The sequence below is a fragment of the Mixophyes fleayi genome, chromosome 6, assembly GCF_038048845.1.
Source record: "Mixophyes fleayi isolate aMixFle1 chromosome 6, aMixFle1.hap1, whole genome shotgun sequence".
Classification (NCBI taxonomy): domain Eukaryota; kingdom Metazoa; phylum Chordata; class Amphibia; order Anura; family Limnodynastidae; genus Mixophyes; species Mixophyes fleayi.
Window position 1 is genome coordinate 14,315,879 of NC_134407.1, and position 19,707 is coordinate 14,335,585.

General features: G+C 41.4%; 1 protein-coding gene across 3 annotated transcripts in view; it reads right to left on the reverse strand.

The window, feature by feature from the left end:
* The window catches only part of LOC142160851 (ovostatin-like), a 203,251-nt gene that overhangs the window by 172,090 nt on the left and 11,454 nt on the right, over positions 1-19,707 (reverse strand). The window contains exons 4-20 of one of the 3 annotated variants that reach the window (XM_075215883.1): positions 18,282-18,334; positions 17,287-17,307; positions 16,679-16,847; positions 15,612-15,696; positions 15,222-15,348; positions 14,256-14,370; positions 14,032-14,147; positions 13,070-13,228; positions 12,389-12,619; positions 11,893-11,950; positions 11,505-11,647; positions 5,231-5,380; positions 3,154-3,321; positions 2,798-2,936; positions 2,076-2,193; positions 1,419-1,650; positions 31-154 (exon numbers count right to left, since the gene is read on the reverse strand). In XM_075215883.1, the coding sequence (XP_075071984.1) occupies positions 31-154; positions 1,419-1,650; positions 2,076-2,193; positions 2,798-2,936; positions 3,154-3,321; positions 5,231-5,380; positions 11,505-11,647; positions 11,893-11,950; positions 12,389-12,619; positions 13,070-13,228; positions 14,032-14,147; positions 14,256-14,370; positions 15,222-15,348; positions 15,612-15,696; positions 16,679-16,847; positions 17,287-17,307; positions 18,282-18,334 (2,208 nt within the window). Of the gene's footprint in view, positions 1-30; positions 155-1,418; positions 1,651-2,075; positions 2,194-2,797; positions 2,937-3,153; positions 3,322-5,230; positions 5,381-11,504; positions 11,648-11,892; positions 11,951-12,388; positions 12,620-13,069; positions 13,229-14,031; positions 14,148-14,255; positions 14,371-15,221; positions 15,349-15,611; positions 15,697-16,678; positions 16,872-17,286; positions 17,308-18,281; positions 18,335-19,707 lie in introns of those variants that run through there. The other 2 variants (XR_012693321.1, XM_075215882.1) reach the window with 2 other exon arrangements.

Here is a 19,707-nt window from a genome sequence, read left to right on the forward strand (position 1 = left end):
TAACAGAAGTGTGATGGAAACTGTTCATACCAATTTTGTTAGCATCAACTTCCCACTTGTAAGTGGCCCTCTCATTGGGGCAAATACAAGCATCCTGCTCTCCTTCCTTCTGTACAGCATTAAATGCATCAGAGTTTTCCAGGGTCACTTGCACCTAAACAAAGACAGCAAGGCAAACAGCAACTTCCATAAGTAGGGAGAGAGTCAAAAGTAACAGGATAAGAGCTGCACTAAAAAGTTAAATGGTCACTGCCATACAAATCATTTAGGACCAATAAATATGAAAGCATTGTACTCATTTGCAGCAATGTATGCACAGGTATACCAACTTTCCATTCCACAATTTGCAAATGCCTGTCAGACTATGTAGGATTGTGAGCCACAATGGGACTGTACAGCAGAAGCCATAACACCACCACTTAGTCCTGCGCATTACGCTTGGGAAAGTCAAACTTGAGGATTTTAATGTCCAGACAAACATTTATTTTCAGCACACTTGAATATGACAGCTATGCTCAGGTCTGCACATTGAATACAATTGTCATACCTACCTAACGGTAATGAAAAACCAAACAAGTCTGCCAGGACAGTAGAAAGTGAATTTCCACTTATGTACTTGCCCATTGTTCTCCAAAAATAATGCTTCAGTAAGACAGGAGTATGAGGGGAAATAAATGCAGTTCTCAATTCATGTGTCCAGGGCTGTAACTAGGGCTGTGCGATAGGGGCGGCTACCCAGGGAGCAACGCTTTTTTCTCTTTCCCCAGGCATTCACATTTTAAGTTACAGCTCTGCATGTGTCACATCTCACATTTTCCCTGAATTAGGTATGACACATCCCCTTGTAAGTCATGTCTGATCACATGTAGAGAAGTGTCAGGGAATATTAATATACGCAGTTATAAAAACCATTAGAAAGAGGTACATGTTATAATGAGTGCTGCCTGATGTTATTCACAAGAACCCAAAGTAATGAACTCTGGAGGATTAGACAGATCTAGATCTTACGTTTTTGAAGATTAAACAATGGAATGTTTAAATATCTCAAAAGGTTAGAGAATTACAGATAGATTCTCAGCGCTGGCTTGATAAATGAGTATTTGAGTGTCTCAAATCTCCACCCTGTGCATTATACAGCACAAATATGCACAATCTGGACACCTGATCTCCAGTGGTTTCAGAATTCCCAGAGAGTCTTTGGCTCCCTGCTAAGCACCCCATAGATTAGGAGTCGCCTCTTTCTGTTTTAAGCTCATTCAACCATCTTGTCCTGCAACACTAAATATAGCATTTGGTTTTGAGACCGTATTAGATACATCAGCGGTTGAACGCCCTGATCCACCCATCTACTTATGAGCCAAGTTTTAAATCTGTGCTCTTGCAGCATAAGCCATAAAGCATCAGAACCCATCACGTACCTTGACACATTGCTCCAAGTAGTTGCGTACTACGGCAACCATGACCAAGGTTTCTCCTCTGATGATTGAATACGGCAGAGACAACTCAATAAAGAAGGGCAGGTATGTGGTGAAGTTAGCTGGCTCTTTGGTCATGCCGAAACCTCCCTCATCGGACAAACAAAAGGCGGTTCCTTGCCATTTTGTGATAGTGTCTGGGACCTTCTCAGAGACAGAATTTCGACCCTCAGCGCTGGAAACACAAATAAAAATTACCACCATGTCAGTCAATCAGAATATTTTTGTAGGTTAACTTTTAAGAAAAGAATAAATAAAATTATCTACTATATAAATGCCTAGTGGCGTGTGTGGAAAAAAAAACCAAGCTGCAGCGCCACCTGCTGGGCAGAGTTATACACCGACCTATATATTTCTTGAAGGAGAAGTGACAGTTGTGAGTGGTTGGTGGTTGCCGGGGGTGACAGTGGGGAGTTTTTAACACCTTAAGTAGCTTGATTTGACTAGAATGCATGGGATATATAGATATAGATATATATCTATCTATCTGATGGCTACAAAGCACCTGCCAAGAATGTAGTCACTAAACCACTTTTGTAGATGAGTAGACAAAACTTTTGATCAAGTGATCCGTGCGTGTGCAGGAATGTTCACACTTACTCAAGAGTTAGAAAAGTCCACAAGAAAGTCTCAGCAAAGTTTTTCCGAACTGTTTCAAATGTACTGGAAGAACCACCTGCTCCATCAAAAGCAAGTCTGTTGACTGCCTCACCAGGGGCTGCTATACATGCAGAAGATAAAAGGGGAAAGAAAAAAAAAAAAAGTTAGCAGGTTTACACAATTTTGGCTTGTGATCATTAATTGTGTATTCTACCACCTTACACACACAAAAGGTCATTCTGTAGAGCCTTGGAATGACAACACTGGGAAGAATTATACACAAATTGAATTTTAAGAGCCGGAATAGAGTTGGACGTAAAATTAAAACCACAATTTGTGCACTAGTTAGATCATTGACCTCTCACCCCATTAATGTTTCTAATTGGCTAAATGCTGTTATTTTAATGCGATTGGCTACAGCTTTTGCTGGCCCTCCACACTTAATCCATTGCTTGTTCATGTGTCTTATTGAGGCAAAAGCAAAGAAATGATGGTGATCGATTACTATAGTAATTCTCATGGTACATATTCTTGCTCACAAAATGAACTCATCTAAAGAGTAATATTAGCTGTGACTGGCTTCATTGAGTAGTCCAAGATGGGGTTATAATCTACAGGTGTGTTGTCCGATTTGTCCTTCTCAAAGATTGTTAAAATATAATCTGGATATAAATCGAATTATTAATTATTTAATGGAGGGTTAAGGTTCTAAATTTGGATACCTGCTACAGAATGAGCCACAGACGTGTATTCACCTTTAGCAAGACCACCCAATGGAACTGCAAACTCAGGTGGGGGATTATCACCACAGACCACAGGTTTCCTCAGTGTGGCATCTGTGCTAACCATCAGCCCAAGTGCCTGAAAGAAACAAGACATTTATATAACTGCATACAAAATTTATGCATTCACCAGTTTGTGCCATTGTGTATTAAATTATATCCTATAACAGTAGGTTGGAAAAGCATTACTTAGTGTCCAAGTTTTATTTATAAAAGGAAATAAGGTGGTGGACACCCTAGTGCAAGTTTTGACCTGCTGACTACAGGATAACAAGTCTGCCTCACCACATACTAACCTTAAGCTTCTGATAAGTGTCTCCTTCGGAGCGGCTGCTCACAGGCTTATAGTACTCTCCATCATAGAAGGCTATTTTGTTTGGATCCTCACATTGGGGTTCTGGGTCCTCTAGATTGAAGCCATCAACATAGTAACCAGAGTACCAGGTCCGAATAGAGCCGTAGATCTGTAATATGGACATATAAGCACTGCACATATATTTTTTGTGGTAAGAGGGGAAAAAGGAACGAGTGAAGTAAATGTATTCTGTGAATATGGACTGATTATGTAAAGTTATCACAAACTTCTGCTCACACCAGCTAATTAAACATTTGAGGCATTTATGTTACAGAAGAAGGGGATGAGTTTTATACCAGTCTCAACTGTATCCATAGATGGGAACTTTGAGAACAGGAGAATTTGGTGGAGTATTACACTTTCTAACATCGGCAGTAAAATGCAAAGTAATTTATATTAGACAAGTAGTAATTATAAAGCCATGCCCCCATACTGTGCTGTTGATTACTTAGATATTAGTTCTTGCCTCCATTTGGAAAGTGGAGTATGCTACAGAAATCTCCTGGTCACAAGTTCCAACATATGGTTTGTGCATTAACTACTGGATTGCTGTTAAGCTTGTTAGATGTTTCATATGAGCAAGAGTGTTTAAACCTGCCAAAGATGTTTCAGATTTCTGTACTTAGAGGCTTCAGGAGAAGACAGTCAGATGATCTTAGGCAGGCTATATAAAGGTAGAAAATGCCTTACTGAATTTGAGATGGAGTCCAATATGAGTTTGCTGTGCACTTTTTTTCTAAGCAAAGTTTAATTTTGACCAGTGTATGCTGCATTCCCACCTCCCAGTGGAGTAGTGATTGTGCTGTGCTTGGTCCCAGTCTTTTGGCTGAGATGAGGAGTTTGAGCCATTGACCATTATTGATAGAATACTGATGGTTTATTGGGAACAAAATATGCAGTATGCCACTATGAGAGGCGACTTAGTTTGTGGATGCACCTGTGTTTAAATCAGTTACTGCATAAGAAATGCATGTTACAACTAATCTTATTTATAAAACCAAACTACCTACGTAATTCCCAAACTCACCTGATCAGACTCTTCCCCAGCCTCCAAATACTCTGAAAACCCACGTCTTTACTAGAGCCTACTCTACTCCCACCAAAGCTACTCACATTACACTTACATGTGTCCTAATCTCCACTGAGCCACTCTAGCTCCCGTTGTCTCAGTGCTCCCCTCTCTTTACTAGATTATAAGATCATGAGCAGGGCCCTCTATTCATCTAATAATTTCTTAATCCACCATATAAGTTCTTACTCTACAGTGCTGCAGCATATAGAGGCACCTTACAACATAAAGAGAAATAACAGCGTATTAACAGTGTGCGGCAAACCCCCTACCGGTTTCAGATCCTCAGAAAAGTGCCCTTTATTGAAGCCACTTTGAAACCAAACTGTCATCCCCATACAGCACATAAGTCTGAGAAAGCCAGAAAAGTGAATAAAACTGTATAGAGAATGTGTCTTGCTGTAAACACTCATATACCCACAACTCGTTCCAATAGTATGCCTTTATGCCTTTATTATATGAATGGCTAAGTGGCCAGTTTTATTAATTCCTATTAACGATTGGATGACATTACAGCCAGCTATGACAATGCAGAGCAGTGTAACATTCCAGAATAAAGGTAAGCCACCAAATACAACTGCATAATACTCAGCCCCTCCTAACCCCCTGGTGAACCACTCCCTAAAAGCCAACATCCCAAAGATGCACCCCTCTGCAGTGAAGACAAGCATTAACCACTGTTGCTGCAAGCTTGTAGCACACAGGTGAGTGTCAGACAGGGTTAGAGGAAACCATCACTCACAGTATGCTTCATAGGTGACAAGTCTTTACTATAGATTTATGATCTGGCATGCATGTACATTTAATAATGCAGAATCTGTTTCAATAGCACCGATTTGGTCATTTGGAAGATAGATTAGACCATAACTGGTGAAAGACTGAGGTCAGGAGTCCAAAAGTAAAAGTTAAGGTTTTAGTAGGAAATCACAGTAAGTTCTCCACAACTTACTCCATCAGGCGAGAACGGCTCAAAGGAGTTAAGCAGTAGGAGACTGTAATCAATCACTCGGAGTCCACAAATGGAAGCTGGATCTGCAGCCACCTGTACTTCAACGTCAGAGCCCGGCACTCCTTTTTCTCCTGAGAAAGTCATGGACACCTAAAAAGTGAAACATGCAGATAAGGATACAAGCTCTGCAGAGCATCATGTTTATTCTCTAGACTTTAATATATTACCGTAGACTTTTACTGCAAGACTCAGTCTGAATCTATGGATTTAACTGTGAAAAGGAAGAGCGCAAACTAACCATTGCCAGTTGATCCTGCCCTATAGTTTTGCTGGAAGGAGACCAATCTTGACAAATGTCTCAAGAGTTTCACAGGCTATGGCTCCACTGAAGTGGGCTAGAAAGAGCCCAAGAACAATCACTACAACTAATGCATTGCCTTCATAGAACAGCAACTATCCATATTGACAGTTTAGAACATCCACCATTATCCCACATAAGGGAATTGACAATCTAAATGGCTCATTTAAGGAGTTCCCAAGAGCTGAAAATACTGCATAGTGGAGATAACGGAGGTCCCACTTCATAAGCAAAAGCAGTCCCCATAGGATACTACGGGGCTGTCATTTTGCATGATTTACAAAGTTCCAAAAAGCAAAGATTTTGGAGCTTGTCCCTGCTGGCCAACACCAGAGGTTGAATAGGAGGCTGTCCTGGTGATGACTATACTTCTTTTTAATGTGCTGTCCTGGGATGTTTCTTCCAAATGTGTCCATTAGGATAACATATAGTCAATAGGGCAAGACTGTTAATAAGACTCACACTATTAATTCTAGATCAAGCTATGCAGTTCATGCTTTATTTGTCCCATGAGTTAAGAATTGTTGGCTTTCTAGCCTGTACACTGTCTTGCAACCTATAGGAGTCTAATGACCATACTAGTAATTATTAGAGGTGTGCACTGGCCACTTTGTGTTTTGGGTTCTGATTTGTTTTGCCAAAACACCCCACTCAAGGTTTTGGTTCTGATTTAGGGTTCCGATTTTTTTTTAAAAAATAAAAAGCATAAAAAGTGCTAAAAACCAGTTTGTTTTTTTCACTCCTACGCCATTATTAACCTCAACAACATTCAATAACAATCATATCCACTCATTTCCAGTCTATTCTGAACACCTCACAATAATCGCCTCAATATTGTTTTTAGGCCAAAAGGATTCACCGAGGTAGCTGGATGTCTAAGCTAAGCGACACAAGTGGGTGGCACAAACACGTGGCCCATCTAGTAGTGGCACTGCAGTGGCAGACAGGATGGCAGTTTGAAAAACTAGGCACCAAAGAGCACATAATGCCCCAAAAAAAAAAAAAAAAAAAAAAAAAAAGTGCAAGATGGAATTGTCCTTGGGCCCTCCCACCCACCCTTTTGTTGAAATAGAACATGCACACTTTAACAAACCAATCATTTCAGCGACAGGGCATACCAAGCTACTGTGGCTGAAATGATTGGTTTGTTTGGGCTCCCACACAAAAAAAGCTATTCATATCTCCCTGTACAAACTAAACTGGCTCTACTGAGGCAAGATGTCGTCCTCAGCCTCAGATTCATCGTCCCCTTCAGTGTGTACTTCCTCATCCTCACACATGATGATGTCCCCGCTGGACTCCACAATCACAGGTCCCTCTGTAGTCTCTGGAGGCCAGTGCTGGTCTTAGTTCATTTTTATGAACATCTTCTCAACGTTTTGCGGAAGCAACCTCCTTCACCGCTCACTGACCAGGTTCCCCGCTGCACTAAAAACTCTTTCCGAGTACACACTGGAGGGGGGACAACTCAGGTAAAATAGAGCCAGTTTGTACAGGGGCTTCCAAACTGCTTTTTTCCTGCCAGTAAAAATAAGGACTGTCTGACATGTCTACTTGGATGGTGTCAGCAAAGTAATCCTCCACCATTTTTTCAATGGTGACAGCATCCAATGCAGCGACAGTAGACATGTCTGCAATGGTTGGCAGGTCCTTCAGTCCGGACCAGATGTTCTCAGCATCACCGTCAGTGGGTCGTTTATGAAATCTCAGCTGTTTCCTCGCAGCCACAGGTGTGGAAGAAAATGAAGGAGGAACTGTTGGCCTGTCACGGTCCTCTTCAGAGGACAACCTCCTGACCAGTAGGTCTTTGCACCTCTGTAGACTCTGTTTCCGGCGGACACAAGACACAACATACGCTTTAAACCGAGGATCGAGCACGGTGGCCAGAATGTATTCCTCTGACTTTAAAATAGTGACCACCCTCGGATCCTGGCAAAGCGTACGAAGGGCTTCATCCACAAGAGCTACATGCTTTGTGGAATCGCAATGCTTTAACAGCTCCTCCCTCACTTTCTCCAGCTGCTTCTGCAACAGCCTGATCAGGGGAATCACCTGACTCAAGCTGGCAGTGTTGGAACTGACTTCTCGTGTGGCAAGTTCAAACGGCTGGAGAACCTTGCACAACACGTGAATCAGTCTCCACTGCGCTTGACTCAGGCGCATCCCCACTCCTTTGCCTATGTCGTAGGTGGCTGTGTAGGCTTGAATGGCCTTTTGCTGCTCCTCCATCCTCTGCAGCATATAGAGGGTGGAGTTCCAGCGCATCACAACCTCTTGTTTGAGGTGATGGCAGGGCAGGTTGAGGCTTCTTTGATGTTGCTCGAGCCTGCAGTAGGCACTGGCTGAATGCCGAAAGTGTCCAGCAATTTTGCGGGCCACCGCAAGCATATCCTGCACACCCCTGTCACTCTTCAGGTAATGCTGCACCACCAAATTTATTGTGTGGGCAAAACATGGGATGTGCTTGAAATTGCCCATATGTAATGCCCGCACAATGTTACTGGCGTTGTCTGACACCACTAATCCCCAGGAGAGTGTAAGTGGGGTAAGCCACTGCAAGATTATTTCCCTCAGTTTCTCTAAGATGTTGTCAGCGTTGTGCCTCTTATTAAAACCGGTGATACACAACGTTGCCTGCCTTGGAACGAGCAGGCGTTGTGGAGATGCTGATGCAGCTGCTGCGGAAGGCGATGCATCTACCCAGTGGGATGTCATATAGTCCTTAGTTTGCCCTGAACCACTTGTCCGTGGTTAAGTGGACAGTGGGTACAACCGCATTTTTCAGAGGACTGAGGACACTTGTTCTTGCTTCTCTGTACATCCCGGGTATTGCCTGCCTAGTGAAGTGGAATCTCGACGGGATTTGGTACCGGGGACATAATACCTCCATCAACCATCTAAATCCCACTCCACTGATGGCGGTCACCGGACGCACGTCTAACACCAACATAGCTGTTACGGCCAGAGTTATCCGCTTTGCCATAGGAGGACTACTGTTGTACTTGGTGCTCATGGCAAACGACTGTTGTACAGTCAACTGTTTAGTGAAAGACGTAGCGTTCTTATGACTTCTCCTCTGGGAAGATGACAGACTACCAGCAGCAGCGGCAGTAGTAGGCGTACCGCTGCAGGATCCTCCGGAAGAATCTCGGTTTGAAGAGGACTCAGTCATGCCGGCGACATGGCCTGCAGGACTATCTCTGATCGAGATCGTGGAGGAAATTGATGAGGAGGGTGTTGCTGGTGTGGATACAACAGGACCAAGGGATTTAGGTGTCCCTGGACTGCTGATGGTCCTAGCCACAGGTCCTGAACAAAACACTGAATTATGAAGGTTCTTCAGGTGGCGTATAAGGGAGGATGTCCCTAGGTGGCCAAGATCCTTACCCCTGCTTATTTGAGCTTTACATAAGGTACATATGGCCATACATTTTTTGTCCGGATTGGGATAAAAATAACTCCAGACCAAAGAAGTGGATTTTTTGGTCTTCTGCCCAGGCTTTTTCATCCCATGGACAACAACTGTTTCCCCCCCCCTTGGTGCCTCATTCAAGATAACCACATCAGCATCCTCCTAGTCAAGTTCCTCCTCAGCGCCAGCTACATCAATATCCTTCTCCCGGTGTACAACATTCACACCTTCATTAGCCAAATCTGTAACTGGACTGTGGGTGATCCTTCCAGCATATGCAGAGGGCGTGCTGCAAATGGTGGAAGGAGCCACCTCTTCCCATACAGTGATGGGAAGGCCAGGCTTCGCAACCACCAACACCCTTGGACTCGCCTTGGGGATTTGTGATGCCATATCTTTAGAAGGCAGAATTGTTTGCTGTGTCGTTGATGAGAGCTTAACTCTCAAATTTTTTAGAGGGGGGGGGGGGAGGAGGAGGGCTTAGATCCTTGGGTGAAGCTGAACCACTAGTCATGAACACGGGCCAGGGCCTAAGCCGTTCCTTGCCTCTCCGTGTCGTAAATGGCATATTGGCAAGTTTACGTTTCTCCTCAGATGATTTTCACTCTTTTTTTTGCTCATTTTAGTGAACTTTGGGTTTTTGGATTTTACATGCCCTCTACTAGGAGATTGGGCATCGCCCTTGGCAGACGACGTTGATGGCATTTCATCATCTATGTCATAACTAGTGGCAGCAGCTTCAGCATTAGGAGGAAGTGGTTCTTGATCTTTCCCTACTTTATCCTCCAAATTTTGGTACTCCATTATAGTTTAATCTCTGGTACTAATATTTCTGGACTGCAGGAACAGTGAATGTATTTATATATTGCAGTAGAATTTTTTTTTTTTTTTTATAATTTTTTAAGAAGTTTTTAATAACAATGGACTTAGCAGGACAGAGCAAAGAATAAAGTAACCACTGGATTCAGCAGGACAGAGTGACAGGACACAGCACCACTAAAAAATCCAACCTCCCTCTTCCCTGTTCTTAGCCCGACTGAAGATGCCGGCGGCAAGTGGGGAATTTATACTATCCGAGTCTCGTGAGAATCAGACGGCGGGATTTGGAGTCTCAGCCTCGCTTTCACTGATTCTCCCCACCGGAAATACCCGAACAGTGCTCGGATCGCTGTCGGATCCGCACTCTTCGGGTGGGCTCGGATTGTGATAATCAGAGCCTGCGCATATCTAGTAATTCTAGATAATTCACCACATACTTTCCCCCCCAGACAGATTGAACTTTGAAAAAAGGTCCTTCCGTTACCATTCCACAGATTAAGATCTTAAATATGGACAACACACTAATCTTTTACTTTCTACAGCTCTCCTGAGATTGAGGGGGTGTATAGACCATCTGTACACTTTTATAGGCGACTAATCTCTGTACCCCTATCACGAACAGACAGCAAAACAGTGACAGTTTATACAGTCTTTGACCCACCTCAGCCAGATATTATACCTAGATCATTTGATTTATATTCCACCAGCACCTTATAATATTTAATCATTCACACCAGTCCTTGCTCCAGTGGAGATTACAGTCTAAATTCCCCACAATGCAATACAAATACACTTTGTCTGAAGCCAATTAACCTACCAAAAAGTTATTGGACACAGGGAGTAAACTAAGACACCTGGCAAGCATGGGGACAACATACAGACAGGGCCCCAGCTCTGTGTGGCAGCAATATTAGCCAATGTGCCAGCTTGTCTATGCAACAGCATTACTGAAGGTGCCCAGTAATCACCCACAATTATACAACATATCATATTGCAGTTAACCTTTGTGTCTTATATGGGGGGGAACAACAAAGAAAATTTTCCATCTTGTGTTCTGCTGTGACCAAATATTAAAAAACACAATAACTGAGAAACCCTAGGTCAATATCTGATATAAACATCATTGTTCTGTTTGTCTGGTTATGCATTCAGATATCCTGGCACCAACCGAATGAAGCAAACATGAGGTGGTCCAGTTGGTTCCTGGCCAGGTTTTAGCCCTGGACCTCCCATTGGTATATGCTAGGCAGAACTTTGACCTGAGGAGCCTGTTCTGGGCCTTCCACTGGATGATATTCAATATCAGAACAAAAAAAAAAAAAATTGGGCAACCACCTCATGGATGTATTGGAAGAGCTGCTAAGTGGCTAATTGTAAAAGGTTGACAGTTACATCCATCTCATTGATAACTTCAATTTAAACCTGGGCAATGCTGGGTATTTCAGTTAGTGGTAAATATAGCCCTATGGATATCTAATCTACAAGAGAACATCGTATTTGGACAGCTTGCTCTTTAATAAGTAACTTCCAATTCTTGACAATTGAGAGAATGGGAACATATAAAAACAAAAAAACAAAAAAACACAATAATGCAACACTCAAAAGGTCACCTAATGAAATTAAGGCAGATGAAGCTCAAAAGCAGGCCATCGCCAATGTTTTCAACCCACAAACTATCCACATACCTGATTTTTAAAGCACTTTTCTATATTGAGATTGGTGGTGTCAGCAATGAACTCTTTCTGCAGGATAGTGTATACAACCATATCTGCATTAGGGGCCACATCAGAGGACACAGGGACATCAAAGCAGAAAGACCCATTCATAGCTGCAAGGAGATAGAAAGTTAGTGAACCCACCTGGTCTGTTATACAGACTTCTGTACATAAGCAAACATCTTACAAGTTATATAGCCAGTAAGATACCCCACACCATTACGCAATAATCTAGACTTATAAATACATGGTTCTTGTCCAATCCACTAGAATGCTTTGCACCCACCCCCTACGTGCAGACAGAGTGCACTTTAAACACCTCTTCAATGTTACCTATCATACAAAAGAATATACTTACTGCTGGGCAGGTCAACCTCTATCTGACCATTCTGTACAATCTTTGATCTTGATAACATCTAAAGGAGATATTAAATGGTGCATTAAAATGCAAGAAAAAAAAACCTCAATAAATCAAAGACTGATATTTGTAGAAACCTTACTCTTTATGGAACTCATGTTATTGTTCTACAATTTAAAGAAAACTTCAGAAACCTCTCCATGTGGGAGCAACCCAGGTACATTTATAGATCAAATAGGCTGAAAGGAAGCTGGTTAATCTTTGTACAAATGATGTGTATCCTGTATTCACATTATTCTTTATTACAGGGTACACGCACTGCAAAGATAGCTTGTTCAACACAGGCTTTCCTCTAAGTAATGAGTTCTTGACCTAGAGACAGACTCCCCTTCCATGAACTTTCTAGTCTGAAAACGTTAAGTCTTTAGCTGCACTCTATATAAACATACAATGTTCACTCGCTTAGTTTTGTCTTTTACTCCTCTTCACCACTCACCACGTAGTAGAAAGTGGCTTTGGTTGCTCCTTCTCCAACTCCTGCTGGGGTCACGATGTATTGCACATCAATAGAATGGCTTTTTCCACAACTCAGTTCTCCTTTGGGGCGTTTCATCTGCAGGAAACTGCCGGATTGGGAGTAAAAGCGGTACACTGTGTATTCAACGTAGGGATAATCTGCATCTCTCCATTCTGCATAAAAACACTGATCGGGATTCTTGTAACTGGCCTGTGAAAGAGGCAGACAGGGCATTCATTAGGTGGAAGGTAATCGTTGCAGACATTAAACAGATCTGTGCATTGGAAAAATGTTTCACATTTTAGAATCCAGATAGAGATTAAAAGGTACCACAACCTCACATGACCAATTGTTTCAAGTACTCCCTCTCTAGTTTATAGGATTACTCCACTAGGAACCGAGAATGTAAGTTATGAGAGACGAGTCAGATAAATTGCCCGATACTCACTCTGGGCACATTTTTCTTTTGTCCACCTCCCCCAATTTCTAGGGGCCATTTATTTAGCAGAGCTCATCTTAGAGACTGTAGAAGGACACACTAATCATGTGGGCGCCTAGATTTGCTAGATAGTGTCAAAACTGTTCAGTTTAATGGTATTAAGGTATTTTGGTATTAAGTTTCATTACACTTACATAAAGTTATGTTGGTAGATTACTCACCTTGAGTGTAAAATTCTCTTTTACCATATTGTATGTATCTATCTCATACTCCACTTTGCCATCAGAGTCAGTGATCAAAGTCTGAATAGTTCTCCCATCAAGCTCTAACTCAATCTCTTGGTTAGGTATAGGTTGGCCTCTCTCATCTTTTAAGGTTACCTGGAATGAAAAAAAATAAAAATAGATATAAGATATCTCTCAGACCAATATAGTACATTTCCATCAGGTCAAATATCTCATGCAGAATTAGATATACATTTGAATGAATTCCTTTCCTACAACTCTTCAAGGAAGGAAGAACTATTTCTATCCTTTCCACCAAGGACGGTTTCCAAAGCAGCCACAACTGGTTTGATAGCCGCTGGGGGTTCCAAACTGGACTGTGATTGACTATCAGAGTTGATCACAGGGCAAGTGATCAGACCATAACCCAGTAGGCTGATCACTGCTATTAGCAGGACTTTGCAGGCAGCAGTAATAAATTGCAAGTAAACCAGGAGTTGCATATTATCGTTAACAGCAGACATGGCTGTACATATAATTGGCAGATCTTGCCCATTTTTGCATACATACTTGGCACAAGTCATCGCTCTGCAGATGGTTTGACCTTGAATACTTGGCAGCACATATGGATCAGCATATTATATTATAGTCACAAGTGCTTGTGGGAGCCTATCCTGCTAGCTGTTTAATTGGAGCTGAACTTGGAGGCGGCTGCTCAGGTACATGCAGTCAGTTTAGTGAATGCAGAGCAAAGCAGACGACAAGTGACGGAGGGAAGCTTGTGCATATGTTCTTCAATAGCTCGACTACTATGAAAACCGTTCAATAGGGGGGGGGGGGGGGGTGTGCATGCTTGCAATTGGGTCTAAAATGTAGCTGGAAATCAGATATTACCATTTGCTGTGAGAGAGGCCCCACTGATTTTTTTTATATTATGTAGTTCCACAAATGACACTCACCCCAAAAGGGTAATTCAAACCACGCTTATAATACTGGTTCAGCGATTCATAGTCGAGCTGAAGTGAGGCTGGTTGACTGGTGATATATACATAACGCGTTTCAGTGACTTGAATGCCTATGGAAAAAATGGCAGGATGACAATGGTTTGCAGGCTTAGGCTTGAGAGAAAGTGTTTAAGTAAAATGACTAGAATGGAACACTCAGTGATTGATGTAGTTATTACCTGTCGCGGCTTCAGTCACAGTGATATCAAAATTAATGGACGTTCCTCTTCCCGCTGTCCTCATGGTGGGTGTAAGCATGTCAATGACACCACTGTAAGTACCATCCGGACCAAGCTACAGGGGAGAAATAGGATGAGCCTCAATAAACGTATAGTAATATTTTTTAATTGTAAATCTAACCTCTTACAATTCTGTAGTTTTACACATTTACGTACAATATTTTTTAGAATAGAAAACCTAGATTAACTGCGTATGTTCATTTGAAAGGGGCTTTATCATATCAAAATGACTAACAATTACATGCTTTCAATACATTAAATGCAGATTTATTCCTAGGGACTGCTGTTATACTGGTCTAGAATAAAATTGATACGTTGGTTAATTGCGCTAAATACTGATCATTTGGGGGGGGGGATCAGTCCAGTGCATTTGTGGTTTGATAATGTATATTATGTTCACCCTACAGTGCAATAAACTGAGGCTCCAAGATATACTAGACATTTGGGGGAAAATTTTCAATATACTGTCATTGAGTTTTAAATATAACCACGGGGGGGGGGGGGGGGGGGCATTTGATTACACAATTTCATAACATTTCAAGACAAGCACAGATACACAAATAGGTACAATGATTTGCAATTTGACTGGTTTTTGCAAACGATGGTGGATTTAGGTGGTGTGGGAACATTAGTACTATCCTGTGTACTGACAATGCATAACAAGAGCACTGGGTAAATGAGGACATTTGGGAAAAAATAAACTGGGGAGAGGAAGTCAGAGTGAAAGCAATAATGGTTTGACACTACCAAACAAATAAAAACAAAAAAAAAATAAAAATAAAAAAACAACCCACACACTAATATATACACATCTATCAATTCATGTCAAGTATTGAACAATGCTTCACTTCCATCTATTCTATATCCAATTTCTACTTGAACATCTCATAGGGTCTCTGCACTCACCTCTCCAGTCATATTAGTGCAGAAACCACCTTTGTTTGGGAAGCAGTTTTGTCGTCTGCCATAAAACTCTGGCTGCTTGCAATACCTAACGGTGATAGAGCCGGCCACTGGCTCACCAAATGTGTATCTGGGGGGAGAGGCAAAATACAGGTAATTGATGATATTGGTTAAAGAAAAAAGGAAATGTTCATACAAGTGCAGGGAGCTAACAAAAAAAATAAAATTACATTTTAAGGATTTCTTGTAAAGAAAAATTAGGATACATTTTGTACTGTGTCGCATAAAATGTAATTGAACAATGAAATTTCATTAGAGAAAGAATAAATTTGCTGTAATTGCCATCACACAATGCCACTCGAGTTGTTTTGGAAAAATAAAGTAACTACGTACATGGCAGATACATTGAAAGTCAGAGTCTCTGATATCACGGACACAGTGTTTGGAGCGTCCACGTTAACTTCAAATCTGGGCAGCACTGAAACAGTAAAGGTTTTCATTATTAATGGCTTGTGATACCACAGAAAGGCAAGGAGACAAGACTCTGGACCATCCTTCTAAAAAAAGGGTCCTTAAGAATTTATACCACCAGCTAAACATATTTCAAGCTTTAATCCCCCTCCCTAGTTGAAATTAAGTTTACAAACCTAAGTAGTAGGATATCCTGCCAAGTTATTAAGTTACCTACAAAATTGTTCTGTGGGTTTCTTAACCCCCTTAATATCCAATAAGCCTTATCCTCAAGATTGAACAGATTTATTCATTTGTTTTAATAACATGCACGTATAATGTTCATAGTTTGTTCTTCTAAAAATACTAATAAAATTGCCAATGTTCAGCAACACTGATCTTTATGGGGCTCCTTATAGTTTGTATTCTTATGGTTAATTTTAAATGGATTTTAATTTCAAAATTTGTCAATTTGTTAGGCAGATTTTAATTTTGTCAATTGTACAATGCAGGAATTAGTAGATACATAAGTTGACTATTCTATGACTGAAATCTGCAGAGAAGCCCGAGAAGAACCCTAGCACTTCCTGTTCTTTTTGTAGATTGTTCCGTCCTAGAAGAATATGAGCTCAGCGGACAACTTATTACAGGGTGAAAAACCCTATACATGAATTGTGTTATCTCCATGTTTAGCAACAAAAACTTTAGCTACTGCGGTTCCCCATAGAGAGGGTCCCAATTAGTCTGCTTGTTAGTGCTACAAGCATAATGAATGCTATAATGGAGCAGTCGCCAACAGCTGTATTGGCAGCAATACGCTACTGCCACAATCATGAGCCTGGTGCTGTAGCGTCTTTCATGGGAAGATAATTGGGAATATGCAATTAACCAATGTGAGCAATTCTCTTGATGTCATCAACGTGCTAAAAAATAAAATAATTTAACCAAAATTATTCCCTAGCCATTAGATAAGGTTCAATTTTAGGCCACATAATTATCAGATTAAATACCGTATTGATCCACTGTAAACCACTGAGATATAGGATAACTGGATTCTCTTTCTGCAGTAATTACGTAGGAACCAGGATTTGCATCACTAATCAGCTGGAATTCCATGGAAGCCACCCCACGTGCGGTTTCTGTGTTTAACCACTGAGCCATCTTGGCCCTTGAAGGTTCCTGGAGGGGAGATTAATAGGTGTACATGGTAGTTGCATCAAGTCAAGTTCATTAAGCTTTGTTTACAAGACATCCATCTCAGTGGGCCACCTATATCCATGTAAACACTACCCTAAAAGAGTAATTTGTCTAAAACCAATCACTACTGAATGGAATCAAAATGTGTTACTTTAGTTGGATTTAAGCCTCAGTTAGGGAGAGATAGATTCCTACAATGGGATTTACGCCATCAGTCCAGAGATGTTTCAAACGATTTTACACTGGTTGGTTTTACAGACTACAGGTACACAGATATAGCGGTAAGAGTATGTCACCAATTAAACCTGGCCCTCAGGATCTGTTATACAGCATACAGTAGTAATTTAATCTTGAATGTGATTGCAGGAAAGTGATTGCTCTATACAAGCATTACATGGAAGGACAATTCCAGTTTGCTTACCTGCAGGTAGACCGATTTGAACTGAAAGAGAAAAAAAAAAAAGATCAAAGAATAGACTCCAAGAATACTGCCGCTAAGGTTAATGTACTCAAATCACAACTGTCCACTCAGCAGAATGATGTTCTCAGTGTTACTTCTGCAGCGTGATTGTACAGAATACGGCTCAGCCAAAACGTGGTCATGTATTATTTAGTGAGCTCCCAGCATATGTTGTGCCAGCATCTACCTCCCTAAGGGATCTATAGATGAATTATCCAAGTGATTGAAAATGAATTTTGTGGTCATTTGCCCATCATAAATATATTTTTCATGAAGTTTATGAAAATCTCCAGAAAATTTAAAATTCAGGTTTTTACCTGTACATTATTCATTTAGAAAAACAGTAAATCCCTAAATCCCTCCCAAAAAGTTCATATGGGGTGCTATCCATTTTGGCTTTTCCAAAAAGTAATTGTTTCAATTAGTGAAATAGGGGGTGTAAGCAGAAGTCAATGCAGTTATTTTGCAATGTTTTAAAACCAAATAATTTTAAGAGGGCTCATTATGGCTTCCTTTGCTTGCAAAGGATAAAAATGTAAACAAAATGGTTCTCATTTACCAGCAGATTTATTCATTCCTTAAATAGAAAACTGGTCACTAGACCAACACCCAAAACACAATACAAGTTCCCCCAGTACACTATGCTAGGGGGGGGGGGGGGGCTCCTATATTTTATGCAATGTCCAAGTTAATCAAAACTTTTTTTTTGACCCCCTGCAGGAGAGCATGAAGACTCCAGATCAGACACATTGCTTGTGAGAAGGGACAAAGAGGCAGCCTCTAAGTGAACTACCTATTACTTCATCCACTGCATTGGACCACGAGAGTTCTCCTACAACAATCTACATACAAGTGTTGTGCAAGGACTACATTGTATAAAGGAGGAAGGACCAATGAGAGACCAACTGAACGTGGAGGCTTATGTTACTCCACAAACAAGGTAGACAGTCACTCACCTTCTGATCAAATGCCTTTAGCTGGGCGGTTAGACAGACAATGCGGAACTGTACTGCAATAGAAAAAAAAAATAAAGTTTGTTTTGTTCTGAAGGCTTCAGGTGAAATTTAAAGTAGTATCACTTTGACTATAGATGTTTATACCTACTGCATGTTAACCTGGAAACCTGGCCAACAGTTCAGTTTAATCTAAATTCAGGGCTTTACAAAGTTTGAGCCCTATAGCAACGTGTTGAAGAGGTGCTTACACATTTTATCCTCAGTAGCTTCACGGGAGCCAATTAAAGAGTGATAACCCCCATTTCTGGTAAAAAAAAAAAACCAACCCTTTTTTTTTTTACCAGAAAACTTTTTTAGATCTGGTTGTTTTCAGTTTGTCCTATGTCACTGCTGTAAGAATTGTTGGCTAAAAGCTTTCACATGCCTTTGTATGGGAAAGCCTATTCAACAGATAGTGGCGGTACATGTACCTTTGCAAATACATGTTATGTTGTCGCCATCTCTGGATGGCTCTAATCAGCAACACAACTACATGTTTGTGGACCCCATAGGAGAAGTTTGGTAAGGGCCCCCATGCACTGCCAAGTGATGAAAATCTCATACACATGGGGCTTTGTCAGGGAAGGTGGGGCCCCCTCAGCTCAGGACCCCGTCGCAGTAATGGCAGTTATGCCCTTGTCTCTAATTTTGCTGCAGTCAAATGCAAGAGTGAGTGGGTGAGGCTTAGAAGGGGCACTCAATGCATTTTCATTGTAGGCAAATCGTGGGCATGCTATTTTTTGCAAAGGCTCTATGGGAATGTCTTAGATATTAAAGTGTATTAGACAAAATAAATGGCATTAGGTCATGAAGCAGAGTAAACATAGCCCTGTCCAAGTGAGCCAACAAGGTGAACAGTAGATACATGAAGTAGAGGAATTGTAGCTGGTGGTGGGGAAAGTGTGTGTCTGCTGTAAGGCAGCAGCAGCAGCCACCATTATTAAAGCAGCTATTAGCGACTGGAATCAGTAGCTACCAGTGGTGGTACAGTTTTAAACTCTTAAGGTACCTCCACCTTTCAGTGTCCATCCCGATTCCAGATTCTGCGCACTACATTATTATTACCATTTATTTATATAGCACCACTAATTCTGCAGCGCTGTACAGAGAACTCACTCACATCAGTCCCTGCCCCGAGACAGACAGGTCAATTTTTGTTAGCAGTCAATTAACCTACCAGTATGTTTTTGGAGTGTGGGAGGAAACCGGAGCACCCGGAGGAAACCCACGCACGCAAACACGAGAAGAACATACAAATTCCTCACAGATAAGGCCGTGGTCGGGAATTAAACTCATGACCCCAGTGCTGTAAGGCAGAAGTGCTAACCACTGAGCCACCGTGATGCCCATGATTGGGTTTATGTCAAAACTGTAATTTTTACAAACA